Genomic DNA, 17,468 nt, shown 5'->3' on the forward strand with positions numbered 1-17,468 from the left:
TCAAATCACACAAAACCAACGGAAAAAAAAGAAAAAAAATTTACACATGTTTTACATGATTTTGAAAATCAATTTTGTTGTTGGAAAAAGTGGTTAATTTGACAACTTTTACAAAATAATTAATTTAAAAAAACGGATGAATTTGTTTTGGAAATTTTTTTAAGAACGTTTTGAAGCCAAAAAACACTGCTTCATTTTGTAGAAAGAAGAATTTGTTTTTATCCAATGTTTTGAAAAACGAACAAAAACAGTCGCAAATGAGTGAATTCACGTCACAAAAAGAGGGAACTTTTTAATTTTACGAGAAAACTTTGACATTTTCTGACATCAAAAAATGAGATCTTCTTTGACAATTAAGGCTATGATCATTTAGTATCCGGGCAGTTGCAAACGCTTGTATTTTAAAAACTATTCATTTGATCGAAAAACTTTATATAGAGGAAATGAAGGTGTAAATATTACATTTAATATAAAAATATAAAAAAAAATTTTTTTCAATTATTTCAAGAAATAATCTTACTTTTTCATAAAATCTCTTTTTTATCTTTGCACACTTGTGTCAGTCATGTATTCATCTATTATTTTTACCACAGAAGTAAAACCTTTGCAAAATCATGATATTTTACACAAACTCACCTGGAAAAAGCAATTGTAATGTGGTTGGAACCTTTTCATGAAAAGGCATCTCGAGAAATTTGGTTTTTTAAATCCGGTTTTAACATAAATTTCTTCGTCCATCAGGACACATCTGTCGCATTGCGTAAAAAACCGGTTGCACATATTGCAATCTAAGGAACTGTTCACTATTAGTTATTTACTTGGTGTCTTCTAGCCAGACAACACTTTTTGACTGACGGAAATGGATTAATTGCATTATTTAAGGGGTCTGCGTTCAGTTATCCCCAATAACCATACACTTTTGACCAAATTTAAGATCAAGGGGTCCATTCCGATGCTTGATTTGAACTTCGTGTGGATTCTAGAGTGGCTCCTTATACATCTTAACCATTCGGTCCAAAAAATAACCAGAAAAAAAATCAGCAGTTTATGAGTTTTCAAGTCGACAATGAAGAATTTTCGAGGCGCAAAAGGCGCAAATTTGTGCAAAATTATTTTTACAATGTCTTTTTGCAACGTAAATATCTCAAACACATATAAACTTAAAAATCTGGCAAAAATAGGCAAGATAGTCCTTTTCATAACCAACACAACGCTGCTAAAGTTTTGCATATCCGAGCTCTAATAACGTAGCTATGACCGAAATAAAGTGCCCGGATACTAAATGATCATAGCCTTATAAGAGAGAAAAATGATAATAAGAATGATAAAACACTAAATTTTATAGAAATCGGTCGGAATCCAGCTGAGCTACAACAGCGCGAATGAGTGAATTCACGTCACAAAATTGATTTTTTTGTAAAATTTTATATGGAAAATATGCTCTGAAAGCTGTTTTGACCCTCCAGATGGTCGGATTTTTAGAAATCGAGCATAATTTAGTTGATTTTTTAATAAGTTTATTATTTTCAAATAAAATTACAAAAATATTGAAAGAAAATATTTATTTTTGGTGAATCTTTAAATGAAGACAGTAGTAATTTTAACGCAATATGTTGCTATTCAAGTGCCAATCCAAATAAAGAAAAAGTTAGATGCGGATACTGAAAATTTATGATTGTCGGAAAAACAAAATATCGTTTTTGAAAGTGCGCATAAAATTTGAAGGCTCTAAAGAATGGTTAAGTATAACTTTATATTTTGTGACGTGAATTCAGTCAACTACCCTGTTCTGTTTAAACTGAGTGAATTCACGTCACAACTTTAAATAAGCATAGCTTCGTTCGTTGTTGTTTTATCAAAAAGCTACTTGTATCAAATTGTGGGTTATTTTTTCAACATGTTTGACTTCTAGAATGATAACAGTGCAGAAAAGTACGGAAAAGCAATTTCACGTCACGGTGGAATGTGTCAACGGAGAATTCACCTGATACACACTGAAAATAAAATTAACTCAAAATGTATGTCCAGTGGGATGAATGTGAATAACCGTCTCACATAAAATGAAACCCTGGACAAATTTTCTTCTTCATTCAGCGCAGTAACTTTTCTGGTAAGCTGTACAGAAGTTGATCTGTATTATAATTGTTTTAACCAAAACTTTGAGAATTAATGAAAGATTTTTGAAGCTTTTAAAATAATGTTATCACATTATACATTGAGAGTGAAACGTGATTAAACATTGCCTTCATGATGTTAAGAAAAATCAACAATAATCTGTTTGGGAGACCCTTCTTCTGGGGCTTTCGGATAGCATAAACAAAAAGGGGCTTACAAATTCAAACAGTCAACGTTCCCGATTATTTTACCGAGATGGTCAAGAGAACTGTTCGATTTTTTATGTTCGTTGATAAAAAATAGCTGCCGGGAGATGATTTCTTTAAAGACATTTCTCATATATTCATACACTCCTATAATCACAACTAATCTTTACTTCTAGTTTATTTGGATATATTTATTGGCACAAATTGAGTGGCAGTATCACAAACAACTTAGATATCAATTTCACATGGAAACAAAACAAGTATAACAGAAGTTAATTCCTACTTTTAGTTTGTAGGAATTTTTGTTCCTATTTAACGTGGAACATTTTAATTAAAAATGTTCCTTTCCACGAACAAAACTCATCTCAGCCGACAAACCAAAGTTCACACTCTCGTTAAAATTCTTTCGGTTTGGTTCACATTTCGCTGGAAAGCCAAACAAGAGTAGCTAGACAAGAAAACAACTGGGCCGAATGAGAAGATTCGCAACGATTGTTTCTCTTATTGAATCCGCACCTTCCATAAACTGGTGCCGGGCGTTTAATCCCGGAGATACTTGGAAACGCGCATCATATTTAACATTCATCCAGGGCTCTCTACATTCGACGAGATATTTGTTCGAAGCAAGCCATCATCATGCATAAAGTTGTTCTCGGTATGAATTTCTGCGGCCCACCGAGTAGGTAGCAAGCAGATTCGAGTTGTAGGCTTCAAGGGAGAGAGAAAAAAAACGATCCGGGACTTCCTAGCTGGTCTGATGCTTCTATAGGGACTTCTGCTGGAAGTCCTGGACCCGAACATAAGCTCTATAGAGTCGCAAATTTACCACACACGTGGTGATTGTGTGCTTGCTCCACTCCATGAACGGCATGATACGGTGCTGCCGCCATTCCATATTCGTGTCTCGGCAAAGGTGAAATGAATAGCCCAGATGAGCGAAGAAAAAGAAAGCTAAACTCATATGTTTGAATGGGCTGTTAGATGGAAAACCCTTTCGGTCTGATGAACTTTTACACCGGAATCCGGGTGGAAAAACCAGGAAAGCCATGTAAATGTGTCCATAATTGTGCTTGACGTAGAGGGCCAGGCGATTGGGAAAGTCAGGTGTCTGGAGGAGAAAGTCTTTCTGGAAAGGTGGCACCGTCACGTTTGCCCTGATATGAATTGCGGCACAGACGAGAGTGTTATTTACGACTATGAGTAGTGGAATGTCGGTTTTCTGCCCCGTGAAAGCAGGAAAAAAATTAACACCGAAAAAAACTAATCAAATTTATCGTACTTCTACTTTTTTTTAGAGGAGAATGGGGAGACTTAATCCCATTTTCTTGTTATCGTCATTTCTATTTGGAAAAAGCATGTTATTATCCGTGTATGCTCTCCAAACCTTGAAACGTTATTTTTATTTTATTTACATAGTATTCCGTCTCACGACATAACTTGACGAACATAATTCCTAAAATTCACTCGGTCCATGGCAACCGTTCTCCAATTCCTCGGGCACCCCACGTTCGCCAGATCACGCTCCACTTGGTTTAACCACCTCGCTCGTTGCGTCCCCGCTCGTCTTGCTCCTACCGGATTTTTTTTTAAGGTTTAAAACATTTTTATTAAAACTAAGAAATAACAAGTTCACACTACAAATACATTTAAAAGATTAAAAATAACCAATTTCCTAATTCTTTTAAAACTTGCTCCTTATTCTTCCATCTCCATTCAATAATATCTTTCCTCAACTCAAACATGCTACTGTTAGGGTATCTTCTGATTATAAAACTAATCGTTCGAATAACCAACCATACGCCTGTTTTCAAGGATTTATCGCTACTATTTAACCTCACACTTAACAAGTCTTCAGGTTTATCAATGGTCAAATTTAAATTTGTTCTCAGAACATTTTCTAGCCAATTCCATATTTCTTTCGAAGTGGTGCATTTTTTATTCTGTGTTCGTTGCTGTCTTCCTGTGAGCATTCTGAGCAATTGCTATCTTGTAGGTTCCCGATGTTGTAAGCTCTTAATTTTCCTTTATTTGGAATAAGATCGTTGAAGAGCATAAACATAGTCGATCGATCGGTGTTGGATATCAATTTAGAGTTGGAATTTATCCATATTTCTTTCCATTTCATATCCGGGAAACGATCCATGGGCGAAGGTTTTATCGATTTTCCATTGATGAAGTTCCAGTAAATTTTGTTCGATGTATCAAGCTGAGAAATTTCCTTGATTCTCCTTGCCTCCACAATCCATTCCCTAGTATTTCGACAAAATCTGTTAATTTGTGGGTGTTCAGGTAAATAAGCTTCATCATCATTTCTTATCAAATTATTTATAAACAGTGGTTTCGATTTGGCTTCTGGATCAATTAAATTCAAACCGCCTTCCTCGCACGGTAGGTAAAGCTGATCACGGATTGTTTTGAACATCATTCCACGCCAAAGGTATTTTCCAATCATTATCTTCATTTCCGCTAGATGTCGATTACTAGGGGGAATAATTTGCGCTAAATACCAAACTTTGGAAAGAACAAAAGAATTTAAGAACCATACACATTCTAAAAGATTCATTCTTCTACTTCCATGTAGATACAGGCGATGTGACATATTCCTTATCAAGCGATTGTAGTTCAGGTTGACCATATCTGTCCATTTATGGGTGATCTGCATTCCAAGGATAGTTATCTGATTTGACTCCTGAATTTGATGTGGACCTCCAACACAATGATTAAATCTCATGAAACTAGACTTAAGAGTATTGATTTCAATGTTTGCATACGCGTTGAAAGAGTTAATGATTTGAAATATCAAATCAAATTCTTCGGTGCTTCTTACAAAAATGTTAAGATCATCAGCGTAAGCGATTATCTTCAAGTTACGACCGTAAGTCGTAATCCCTTGAATGCTGTCGTAGATTTTACGAATCAATGGCTCAATGTAAATTGCGAACAGCAACATGCTTAAAGGGCAGCCCTGTCTCACTGACGATTTGATTTGAATTTCTTCCGTAAGATGATCGTTGAATATAATCCTAGATGTTGCTTTGTTGTACAATGTTTCCAAACATTTTATTAATTGTTCCAGAAAAGCGTATTTTCTAAGAACTGCCCATAAGTAGCTGTGGTTAACGTTGTCAAAGGCTATTTTATAATCAAGGCTCATCTAAAAACCCTTGAAACGCCTCGAATCATTAGCGCTGACAAGCAATTTTCTCACCTCCTTTAGATTACCAATACACGACCGGTCTGGCATGCAGGCTGCTTGTCCTGGACCAATAATATCAGGCAAAAACAGGTTCATTCTGTTATACAATATTTTAGTAAATATTTTATAGTCTGTATTTAGTTGACTAATAGGTCTATAATTATCTAAACTTTCAGGATCTCCTGTCTTTGGAATCAATGAAAACCGAATTCATAGCGAACACCTGTTTTGCAGGACAGTCGTCCGGCATTCGCGCAACATGTCCCGCCCAGCGTATCTGGCCAGCTTTCACCACCTTCTGGATACTGGGTTCGTCGTAGAGTCGCGCGAGCTCGTGGTTCATCCTTCGCCTCCACACTCCGTTCTCCTGTACGCCGCCAAAGATGGTTCTTAACACTCGTCGCTCGAATACTCCGAGTGTACGCAGGTCCTCCTCGAGCAGTATCCATGTCTCGTGCCCGTAGAGAACAAGCGGGCTAATGAGCGTCATATACAGGTTGCACTTCGTGCGAGGGCTAAGTCTTCTCGACCGCAGTTGCTTGTGGAGTCCATAGTAGGCACGACTTCCGCTGATAATTCGCCTCCGGATCTCACGGCTGGTGTCATTGTCTGCGGTCACCAGTGAGCCGAGATAGACACTTCTACTATCTCCGGTCGGTTGGTCTCGGATCCGCAGGCCAGCATGTACTTCGTCTTGGACGTATTAATCATGAACCCAATCCTTCCTGCTTCGCGTTTCAGTTTGCGGTAGAACTCCTCCACCGCCGCAGATGATCTGCCGACTATATCAATGTCATCGGCAAAGCAGATAAGCTGACTGGATCTGTTGGAAATCGTGCCCCGCATTTCGCCCACCGCTCGTCGAATAACACCTTCTAGCGCCACGTTGAACATCATGCAGGATAGACCATCACCTTGTAGAGGACCCCTGCGCGATTCGAATGAACTCGACAATTCACCCGAAATCCGCATACAGCACGGCGTTCCATCCATCGTCGCCTTGATCAGTCTGATCAGCTTCCCAGAAAAGCCGTTCTCGTCCATGATTTTCCATAACTCGTTACGGTCGATCGTGTCGTAAGCGGCTTTGAAGTCGATGAATAGATGGTGCGTAGGGACTTGGTGTTCTTGTTATTTTTGAAGGATTTGTGAATATCTGGTCCGTCGTTGACCGTCCCTCCATGAAGCCGGCCTGATGACTTCCCACGAATCTGTTTGCTTGTGGCGTTAGTCGGCGGAGTAGGATTCGGGACAACACTTTGTAGGCGGCATTGAGGACAGTGATCGCTCGGTAGTTCTCACAGTCCAATTTGTCGCCCTTCTTGTAGATGGGGCATATTACCCCCTCCTTCCACTCTTCCGGTAGCTGTTCTATGTCCCAGATCCGGACTATCAACCGGTAAAGGCAATTGGCCAACTTGTGCGGGCCCATTTTGATGAGTTCAGCTGCGATGCCAACTTCCCCAGCCGACTTATTTCTATTCAGCTGGTGAATGGCTTCCTTAACTTCACTCATCATTGGGCGATCATCGGCGATGTACCTTCCCCCACCGTCTTGATCTCCTGCATGTGCGCCGTTCAGGTGTTCATCGAAGTGCTGCTTCCACCTTTTGATCACCTCACGATTGTCCGTCAGGATGCCCCCGTCCTTATCCCGGCACATTTCGGCTTGCGGCACGAAGCCTTTGCGGGATGCGTTGAGTTTATGATAGAACTTTCGTGTTTCTCGGGAACGATGCAGCTGCTCCAGCTCCTGGAGCTCCTCCTCCTCCAGGCGGCGCTTTTTCTCCTGGAAAATTCGGACTCTATAACTCTGAGGCCGTTTTCGTTGGTCAGCTGGTGAGCACTGAACCTTCCAATTGTCGGTTTAAATTCCTCCTCCTGGCCGACCTGAGCATTATAATCCCCGATGACGATCTTGATATCACGTTTTGGGCAACGGTCGTATTCACGCTCCAGCTGCGCGTAAATTTCATCTTTGCGTCACCGCTACTTCCGAGGTGAGAACTGTGCACGTTGATGATGCTGATGTTTAAGAACCGGCCCTTGATTCTCAAACGGCACATTCGTGAGTTGATCGGCCACCACCCGATCACGCGCTTTTGCATCTTTCCCATCACTATAAAAGCTGTTCCAAGCTCATGTGTGTTGCCGCAGCTCTGGTAGATGGCACGACCATCTGGGTACGTTCGTATCGTGGAGCCCTTCCTGCAGCGCTACGATGTCGAATTTGCGGCTCTTAAATTCGTTGGAGAGCACGTCGGTACTGCCCACAAAGTTTAGAGATCGGCAGTTCCATGTTCCAAGTTTCCAATCGCTAGTCCCTTTTCGTCGCGTGGGTCTTTGCCGATTTCCATCCGAAATTTGTTGATCGTTGTTCGTTGCTTATGTTTTTTGTAGTGGCTCGCAAGACCCGCAGCTAACCCCACTATCTCGCAGGAGGACCGTCGTGATGTTGCTGTTTCGGGTCCCAAACACCACCAGGACGTTGTTGCACTCCGCACGCCGCTCCTGACATGGAGAACAGACGCGTACGAAGCCCCCTACTGCATACGACCAAAGCATCCACCGTGGTTGGGTACCCGATTTCCGCTAAGGTTGCTTGCACCCCAGCTAGCACCACGGGGAGGTAGAGAAGAGGTGATATGACCACTACCCGAAGGTTAAGTGTATGGGGTCTCGACATGCACATTGCACATTGTCTACCGTTCGCTTGTCAAGCGACTTTCATCTGTAATAGGCACGTTAAAAAAAAAGTTTTTAATACCTTTCAGTTCATTAAATGGATTTGAATGACACAAAATTTGATGTTGGTAGTACATACATATAAAGAAAGGTCAAATAACACTTCACTCAGATGGCTCGGTTAAATTAAGCGACAGATTTGAGTTTCTGAGATAATTTCAACGTGTTCGAAATTCTTTTCCAGACTCTCGAACCGGCGGCTTCGTGTATTTTCCGAATTTTTCCATTGGGCATGGGACGGTTTATATGGAAGACTCCCTCAAAAGGGGCCGTCTTCGAATTAGATTTCATTTGAGCTGAAAATTTTCATAATAAGCTTCCGTAACAAATATCAGTCTTGTTGACCATATGGTGGTTGAGCCTTAAAAAGATTTTTAAAATATGCAACCATTGGAAAAAAAAATGAGACAACATGAGGCACAACATAAAATTTGCCTGTGCAACTATTGGGCACAGACCAGCTGTTTCAAATGATTTTCCACATTTTTTTTTACGAACACTTGAACTTTTGGATATTGTTGACCATGCATAATGAGTGCAATCGACAAAAAAACGAGTGAATTCGGTTGAAATGATTAAAATACAGCATAAAAACCAAAATCATGAACTTAGGTATGCAACGATCGACAAATCACCTTAAATAGATTATTTATTCGAACAAATAATGATCTTTTAAAAACTCACCTGCATATTTAATTGATCGATTTCGCTGAGCACCCATCCGACGGATCCGTCCCCGGAGCAGATCAGTATCCGGAACGGGTCGAAGTGTCGGAACAGCCGCAACCCGAGCCCGGGACCGGTCGAGATCAGATCGAACACCTGGGCCGGATTGAGCAGCTGCTTGAAGCGTCGCAAAAATTTGACGCCCTGATTGTCACCGGATTTAGAATTTACGAATACCAGCAGTGGCGAGAAGCTTCCGTGCGGTTTGCAAACGTCCCACGCGTCATCGATGCCGATGGAATGGAGCGAGGTGGGCGGAACGACGGAAACCCTTGCCGGTCCGAGGGGGCAACCCACCTGAGCCTGGGGTCGACAGGCGGTGTGGACAGTCGAGCGGCACCAGAGACAGCGCCAGTCCTGCAGGCGCATCACCGAACCGCAAGTTTTGTCGCAGACCATGCACTTGGAGGACACCGGCAGGTTTCCTTCCATCCACTGGTGCGGCATAACGATGTTCTGCGTAAGAGGAAAAAAAATCCCCGTTGATTGAATTATTTGCTTGGACTAACTTCTCCTGCCAGAGTCAACACTTACCCCGTCCAGATCCTCGATGATGTCCTTCCCGACCGAAGCGAGGGTGGTCCATTTGCAGTTGGATATTGCTTTGGCGGCACATCGTTTGTGCACCTTGCATTTGCAGACTTCGCAGGATAATCCGTGAGAGGTTACGCCGGAAAGCGCTTCGCGGCACACGTTGCAGTAGGTTGGCCGGGCGTGGGAAGTCGCGTACCTGTGAAAATCACACCGAGAAAGAAAAATAACCGTTGATAAAACGGTTCCCATGAATGGGAAGCTAAGAACAATGTGGGAAATTTGGCTATTCTCTTATGGAGATTTGAAGGATTTAGCTAAGCGTTTTTTGATTGATTGCTGGTTTTTTCAGTTTCCAGGATAAATTGATTTAAGCGAAAAGGTTTAAAGATTCAGTCATGATTAGTAATAATCGTATATGTACTTACCAATTGTGATGTCCAGAGAGGAAATCATGCTGATCCGGAGGGCCCGGTTCGAAGAACTCCCTGGAGGAGGCGGCCTTCAAGGCGTGCAACCAGTCTTCCATCTCGCGACGATTCTCAGCACACAGCACAAGCGAGCGGGTCGGTGTTATTAACTGGAATAAGATAAATCAAAAAAATTAAAATCTTTTTTTTATAGATAAAGTTGAAGCTCAATTTCAAAATAGGTGAGGGGAAGCTTGTTTTCAACAGTCCAATCAGTGGCAACATTCGGAATAGCCTTATTAAAAATATAAGATGTTCCAATTCCGTAAAGTTAGGTCCAACCTAGGAGAAAAAGGGGACTCTTCGGCAAAAGTTTGTTTCTCGGTAGTACAAGCGATGAATGTGTCATTTTAATTTAATTGAAACGGTTTTCTTCATTGTGTTATCAACAACAAATTTGATTGTTTCACGAAACATCGGAAAGCTTGCTATTCGACAAGTCGTGCCTAGGATTTCCTGGTACTACTGCATAAATTAAGTTTGGTACCGTTCATGCGAGGAAGTTCGGACCAGGATGAATTGATCCAATGGAAATTAAATAATTCTACATTGCACTTTTTTATTTTTTTAAAGATACACACTTACTACCTATGTTTGCATAAAAAAAAATGTAAAAAGCTTTAAAATCTTTATTACTTATTGATAGTATGAGACTTTACTTTCCTTATGATTCTTAACCGTAGTTGCCGATCATGTGCTTTACTCTAATGCTTAATTTTGACTTTGTGGACATTTTTGACAGTGTTTGCATACTTTCAACTACTCACACAGCGTAATTCATTTAATAAAACAACGATTTTGTCAGCTATCAATTTGATAACGACGGATTTTGAAGTAAATTTTGCAAAATATTTTCTTCTTTACTTCTTTCATCGTAAAAATCTCAAGAGTGTGTAAATTTCAAATTTTGAAAAAATAGGTCGGATAGAACTTTTCACAGGTAGCAAAATGCTGTAAAATTTTGAATGTCCGATCACCAGTAAATGAGCTATCAGCAAAAGAAAGTGTTCCATTTCTAAAGTGTCCACAGACAATCATACCTCTTGTACATTAAAAGTTTCAAAGTTGATGGGACACCAAATTGACGTAGTCAGAAAAATTATTGGTTTCACCAGTCATTTTTAAATTTACAAAAACATGCGATTTTCACCCTACTTAGAAAACGGGGTAAGTTGCAACAAACTCTGTTATTAATGAAAAATCGAATGAAAACGTTTGAAAATTTACAGTTTTTGATACATTTTGATGTCATTACGCATAAAACATTGCAGTAATTTTTGGATTTGTTCGATTAAATTTAACATTTTTTTCTGTCAAAAAAGATTTAAAAGAAAAAGCGCAAATTTGCAGCATATATTTAGGGGTAAAAAATACTACAAAATATTCTATTAGCTTAATATGAAAATAAATCATAGGATGGATGAAATTTTAAAGTTAATAAACGCATAATGCAAATCAATCATATCCTAGCATATGGAATCGAGATTTATGATGTTTAGTTCTGTTTTACATTTCTTTGCATTTTGCCCCAGAAAGGTAACTGAATTATAAAAATATATATTTTAAAAAATTTGGTGATTGTCCGAAAAATATTTTTACACCAACAATGTTGGAATAGGATAATGAAAGCAATATAAAGTTTGTAGGTGATATCATTAAGCCAATCAGTCATACTGGGTAAAATTTTTTACGTCATCGAAAAATTTAAAAATTTGTACATATATTGCTTGATTTTTTAAATTTTTTAAAAGTATCAAAAACTTTCAAAACCTTTTTCACGATATTAAAAACTATGTCATCATCAATTTGTTATCATTCAATGATAATCTTATTACAGTATATTGAAATAATAATAATTGAATGAGTGTTGTAATATACAATTGTCTGCTTTTGCATGATGCCCCGTTTGACTGTACGTAACAAATAATTATTTGTACTAAATAGCTGATCCAGTTAACTTCGTTTTACCGTTTATTTAAGAAATCGAATAGTTTTGTCAAAGAATTTTAAAATTTGTCAATTTTATTTTTAAGATCTTAAAAAAATGATATCAGCAAAATACATTTAATTTTTGTCTAACTTCGAAGTTTTCAGTCAAATTAAATTAATTAGTGCGTTGTACCCTTTTTCATTTACTCAGGGTCAAACTATTTCAAAGCGGATCTAGTTTTAGATTTTCTGGATATGTCAGAAACTGCTTCTGTACCAAACATAAAAAAAATAAATTGAATTGAATGAAGTTGTATTGTAATATTCATCGAATTTATATCCTGTATTGAAAGTGCTTTTTGGTATAATAAATCATGGCAATTTATCAGAAAAGATGATTGCGTACTAAATTTGGTAAAAATTATTGAATTTTTGTTGTTGCTTAATCCACCCCGCGGCCACTTTTGAAAAGGAAGAGGTCTTTCAATAGTTACCATAACTTTTCTAGATATGTCACAACCAAGGTTGCCGAAATCACAGAAAAATATGTAATTTCACAGAATTTTGAGCAAACTTTCATCACAGAATCTGTGTCACAGAACACAGAATTTTGAAATATTCACAGATTTCACAGAATTTTTTAATTTTTAATTGATTTCCAATATTATAATTTTTTTGGCCAATATAAAATATAGATTTCTTACCTTGAATTAGAAAAGAATGATGAGATTGGTGATGTTGATTGAATATACCCAACTAAAATGTAAAAAAAAGACCCAATTTATCACGATTTTTCAATGAAATTAAAGGAAATAGTATCACAGACAACCATCACAGAATTTTTGGGTAAAATCACAGAAAAACAGAATTTTTTTTATTAAAAACACAGAATTTTTTTCGGCAACCTTGGTCACAACTTGTTTGCAGACCAAGTTTCATGAAATTCACTTGCAACATGTTTGAATTCAAAGGTGTTTCAATTATGCTTTTGTATTTCATGAACAACACATGACAATTGTTTGAGTTCTGTCGTTTTTACAATGAATATTGTAAGGGAGTGCCCCGGTTTTCTAAGCGAGAGGGGTGAATTTCTATAAAAATCAACTGATCATGTTTTAAACATTTTTATATAGGAACTCCTCCTCCCTAAAGTCGGAGGATTCAGTAATAGGTATGTACAAACTTTTGGCTCGGGTACCAAATTTCACATTATTCTTATCGCCCGTTTTAGAGGCACACCGCACAAAGAAAACGCCTTCTTTTTTCAGTCTTCGTCGAGCGGTCGGTTTTGTTTTCTCGTCTCGCTTATGGTGCGCCAAATAAGAGGGCCTTAGTGATAATTTGTTTCAATTGAAGGTTCTGTTCAATTCAAAATCGAAGAAGCTACATCATAGATAGCTTTTGCACTAAGGAGGGTTTAGTTTATTTACATTTACGGTATTTTCAAAAAGTTACCTCCTAAAGCCAGTGATACTGTTGAAGCACTGACCATACTGACTGGACACTCGATTTCGTTTTCTGGATAATTTTTCCAACAGTACGCAATGTCGAATCCAGAGTGCGCATCGATCGATTTAAAGAAATGCTATCCCAGTTAAGAAATGCCACCCAACTTTAAAAATAAAACACGTAATTTGTACCATAAAATCGGGCTAAACAGGACCATTTTTCCTACAAGGAATTTTTTGTCAAATGTTTCAGGTTCGACACTTACCGTCGGTATTGCGAACCTGCAAAATCTGACAACAAAAATTTAGATAGAAAATGGTTGAAGTTTTGTTCTAAGTGTCATGTCAGTGTGGTCAGTGGTTGAAGTGTGCGTGAATGATGCAGTAACATATGATATTGTTTAATTGTCTGCTGCTCAAAATTAATGGAAGTTGAATGTTGTAACACAGACAAACAGACAGGACACTCGATTTACATTCTTCGCAAAGTGTTTTAGCTCTTAATAAGCTAGGCACCAGAGGCACTGCATTCGAATGAAAGATTTTCGATCGTGGAAGCCTTCCTTCTCTACGGTCTCCAATATCGTTAAAATTTAATAATTGTTTGTTGTTTTCATCGACTTTTTTCGGCGAAAATTAAAACGAAAATACTTGCCAGTTGGTCCAAACGTTTCGAGCTACTTTTGGCGTTTCGCTCCTCAGTGGACCTTAAAATTAAATTTATTTATTGTATAATTTTCCATTTTACAAGAGCTAATTATCTTACTTTATATAGCGATCTTCGTACTGTTATTCGCTGTCTGTTGGAATTGGAACAATCCAGATTTGCGATATCGTGCTAGTAATGTCAAAAATGCCCCAACAAAAAATACAAGCTATTCGGTTCAAATATCGAAGAGGATGTCTAAACAGTCACGGGAAGGCTTGTGGAGAAGAAAATAACTACATAAGTGAAGCTGTCGGCTTTTCAGGAGAAAAACCTTTTAATGTTTGTTTGCTGTCATGTGAAAATTCTTTCAAATTAAACTTTTGATAAACCTTATTGAAAAATTTACTCTGCATAATTTTAGTTATTTGTAAAATTGTGAGTTTCATGCTCTTTAATAAAAAGGTTTTTAATTTTTTTTCAATAAATGATGTTTTTTATTGGGAATCCAGGATTTGATAAGGGACCAAATTTCTAAACCATAAAAGTAGTTTTAAGAAAAAAAAAACATATTCAAGACTCGTACATGACTTATTACATATTTATTCAGGTTTTGGAAAAATCAAAATTGTCCTATGATATACATACATACATATTGTTAATCTATTTTCTACACGAAATTTATTTAAAATGGCGTTCAAAGCATTTGAGTCATGCTATTTTTCACGGTCTTGGTCCTCCAATAATGCTGGGAAGTTGTCCAATCGCCTATTGGAAGGTTTTTAGCTGCCACTCAAAGCATTCGAAGCGATCTAAGCCTTAGATTCTAAGGTACATTTTAAAATCAATTTCAGATATATTCAACCGATGGAAAACCACTTAACACTGGTACGGCTATATCTGTATAAATTCCTTTTTTTTATTTGAGTTTTGCAATTCCGATCAAAATAAATTTTAGATGATTTAGTTGAAACGAATCTTGCGCTATGCTCAAGTGAAAATTGTAAATTTTGGTAGGCAACAGATGGCAGAGCAATCGTTTTGCGACAAATTCATAGGATTTTTTTCAGAGTGTCCTGTCTGTTTGTTTGTGGTAGTATCATTACTGTACACGGAAAATAAAAAAAGGTAAAATTTACCTTTTTGCGAGGTGAATTTTTTCCACCCCTCTTTCGAGGTAAATTTTACCTTTTTTTCATTCACCTAGCAAAAAGGTAAATTATACCTTTTTTCAATTCACCTAGCAAAAAGGTATATTTTACCTTTTTCGCATTCACCTAGCAAAATAGTAAATAATACCGTTTTCCCATTTACTGATTTAAAAGGTAAATGCTGGTTGGTTTGATTGGTTTCTTCAATAAGAATAAAAAAAAAACAAAATTCTATCAAAAATTATATTTATTGGAGATAAATAGGGACTGGTAATTCGGCTTCGCGTTCTTCCGATCCGCCATGGCCGCTGAATACTCCTGCGTTGCGTACATGCATGACCTCCTCTGTTCGGCTAATCCGGTCAGGTTCGGCTTTTACGGCTGGAGGATGACGTGGAATACATCTATAAGCTCTATGGGTCGATCTGAAGCAAAAGCAATGTATTATGACGAGAACCAGCACAACAAAATGATATCTAAGAAAACACTTACCATTCTATTCCGATTTTCACATATTATGCACAAAGCAAAACTTATTCCTGAATGACAAAACAGCTTAACCTCAATAAACGGGTTCGGCTAATAATCACTTTTTTTCGAGAAGAATTGTACCGTTTTGTTTAGCTCAATCCAGGTCAACTTCACCTCGCTACGAGGTAAGTTTTACCTTATTTGGTTTTACCTTTTTTTTCTAGGTGAATTATACTTTTTTATTCAGCTCAATACAGGTGAACTTCACCTCGCTACGAGGTAAGATTTACCTTTTTGGAATCACTTTTTTCCTCGGTGAATTGTACCTTTTTTCCAACCTCGATTCAGGTAAATTTTACCTCGCTGTGAGGTGAGTTTCACCTCGAAGAGGTAGAAGCTACCTTTTTGGCTTTCACGATCGTTTACCTTGGCTATCTTGGTAAATTTTACCTTTTTATTATTTTCCGTGTATGATTGCCTTTGACTAGATAGTTTTCAATTTAAAAGCACAATAGATTACCAAAATTCGCATGAAGTTCTGCTTGTGTTCATGAACGAAGTGATAAATATTATTCGCTCGTGTATTTTGTATTTGCCTAATAAGATCGTATTTCTTCGCAGACAAATCCTTCTGACGGTTCACTGGTCGCCATTGAATTTTTTGGTGATGTCATAATTCGACTACCCTGGGTTTGCCTTGAGCGTTCTCAACACCTTCAAATGCAATTTCCGATCCTTAATTCCACTATGACGCTTTGTATGAACCCTCCGATCCATAATATGCATTTCATAGACACGTTTGAGAACGCTGCGTGGGTGTCCAAAATTAATTTTCGTTTCGGGGCTTCCATCACGTGTAACTTTTTTGAAACAAAACGAATCGTAATGAAATTTTAAGCACTGATAGAGGAAACGTTCCAAAACAAAGAACTGTCAAAACATTCCAAATCAACCTCTAGGAGCGCTGGTGGTGGTAAAATACACTGTGTGTCCAAATTTAAAATGACCTATGCCTTACAACTGGTTTGGTGTGTTTAGAAAAGTGGAATCAAAATTCGATCACGTTTCCTCTAACGAGTAGTCTGCCTTAGACTTCCAATTTTCATCAAAGATTATGGAATGATGGTTTTGAACTGGTTTGCTGCAAAATACGTCCATAACCCATAACCATTAACAACCCACAACCCATTAACATGGAACTATCATTGGTCAAAGCTAGACCGGAATATTCAACTCAAGCAGGCAAAAACATCTTAGTTCAATACCTTTATTCGAACTGGGCTTCGATGAGAAGGATCACTTTCTTTGGTAGTCATTTTCGTTTAATGGCACTCCTGATGTTTTCAAGGCTCAGACCAAGGTGTGTATATATAGGAGGTGTTACCGAATATCAAATTCCCGATTCAGCCATTTTGGCTATTTAGGCTATGCAACTGCAGAACTCATGGAGTTTGTTTACAAACAAACCACAGAAAAGCTGAGCAAATAATCTTATATTTGTTAACAAACTCATTGAAAGTCCCGCTCACTCCTGGCCTACTAACTGTGAAAGTCGAAGAACCTCGTGTTTAAAAAAAAACTTTGTTCAGACGTTCGATCAACGAACAACATCAGAAGCGATTGCTGGGATTCCCTGATTAATTACATTGTTTTACGAACTTAGCAAGTATTCTAATTTTGACAACCTTCAAATTTTTTAATAGAGTGACATTGTGCGTCAACTAGGTGTCAAGTCCACTACAAGCTCTTGTTTTTCGTCAAAATTTCGAGGAAAATAAACATGTCTGACTCTTAAAGTCGACGGAACCTTTTTTGCGAGAAACGCGTCCAAACA

General features: G+C 38.0%; 1 protein-coding gene across 3 annotated transcripts in view; it reads right to left on the reverse strand.

Annotated features, from left to right (window-relative positions):
• The window catches only part of LOC129754924 (diacylglycerol kinase eta-like), a 453,200-nt gene that overhangs the window by 67,223 nt on the left and 368,509 nt on the right, over positions 1-17,468 (reverse strand). For all 3 annotated transcript variants that reach the window (XM_055751191.1, XM_055751192.1, XM_055751193.1), the window contains 3 exons: positions 9,948-10,099; positions 9,523-9,718; positions 8,947-9,444 (listed from right to left, as the gene is read on the reverse strand). In XM_055751191.1, coding sequence (XP_055607166.1) covers positions 8,947-9,444; positions 9,523-9,718; positions 9,948-10,099 — 846 coding nt within the window. The remainder of the gene's footprint in view (positions 1-8,946; positions 9,445-9,522; positions 9,719-9,947; positions 10,100-17,468) is intronic.

The sequence above is a fragment of the Uranotaenia lowii genome, chromosome 3 (genome assembly GCF_029784155.1).
Source record: "Uranotaenia lowii strain MFRU-FL chromosome 3, ASM2978415v1, whole genome shotgun sequence".
NCBI lineage: Eukaryota > Metazoa > Arthropoda > Insecta > Diptera > Culicidae > Uranotaenia > Uranotaenia lowii.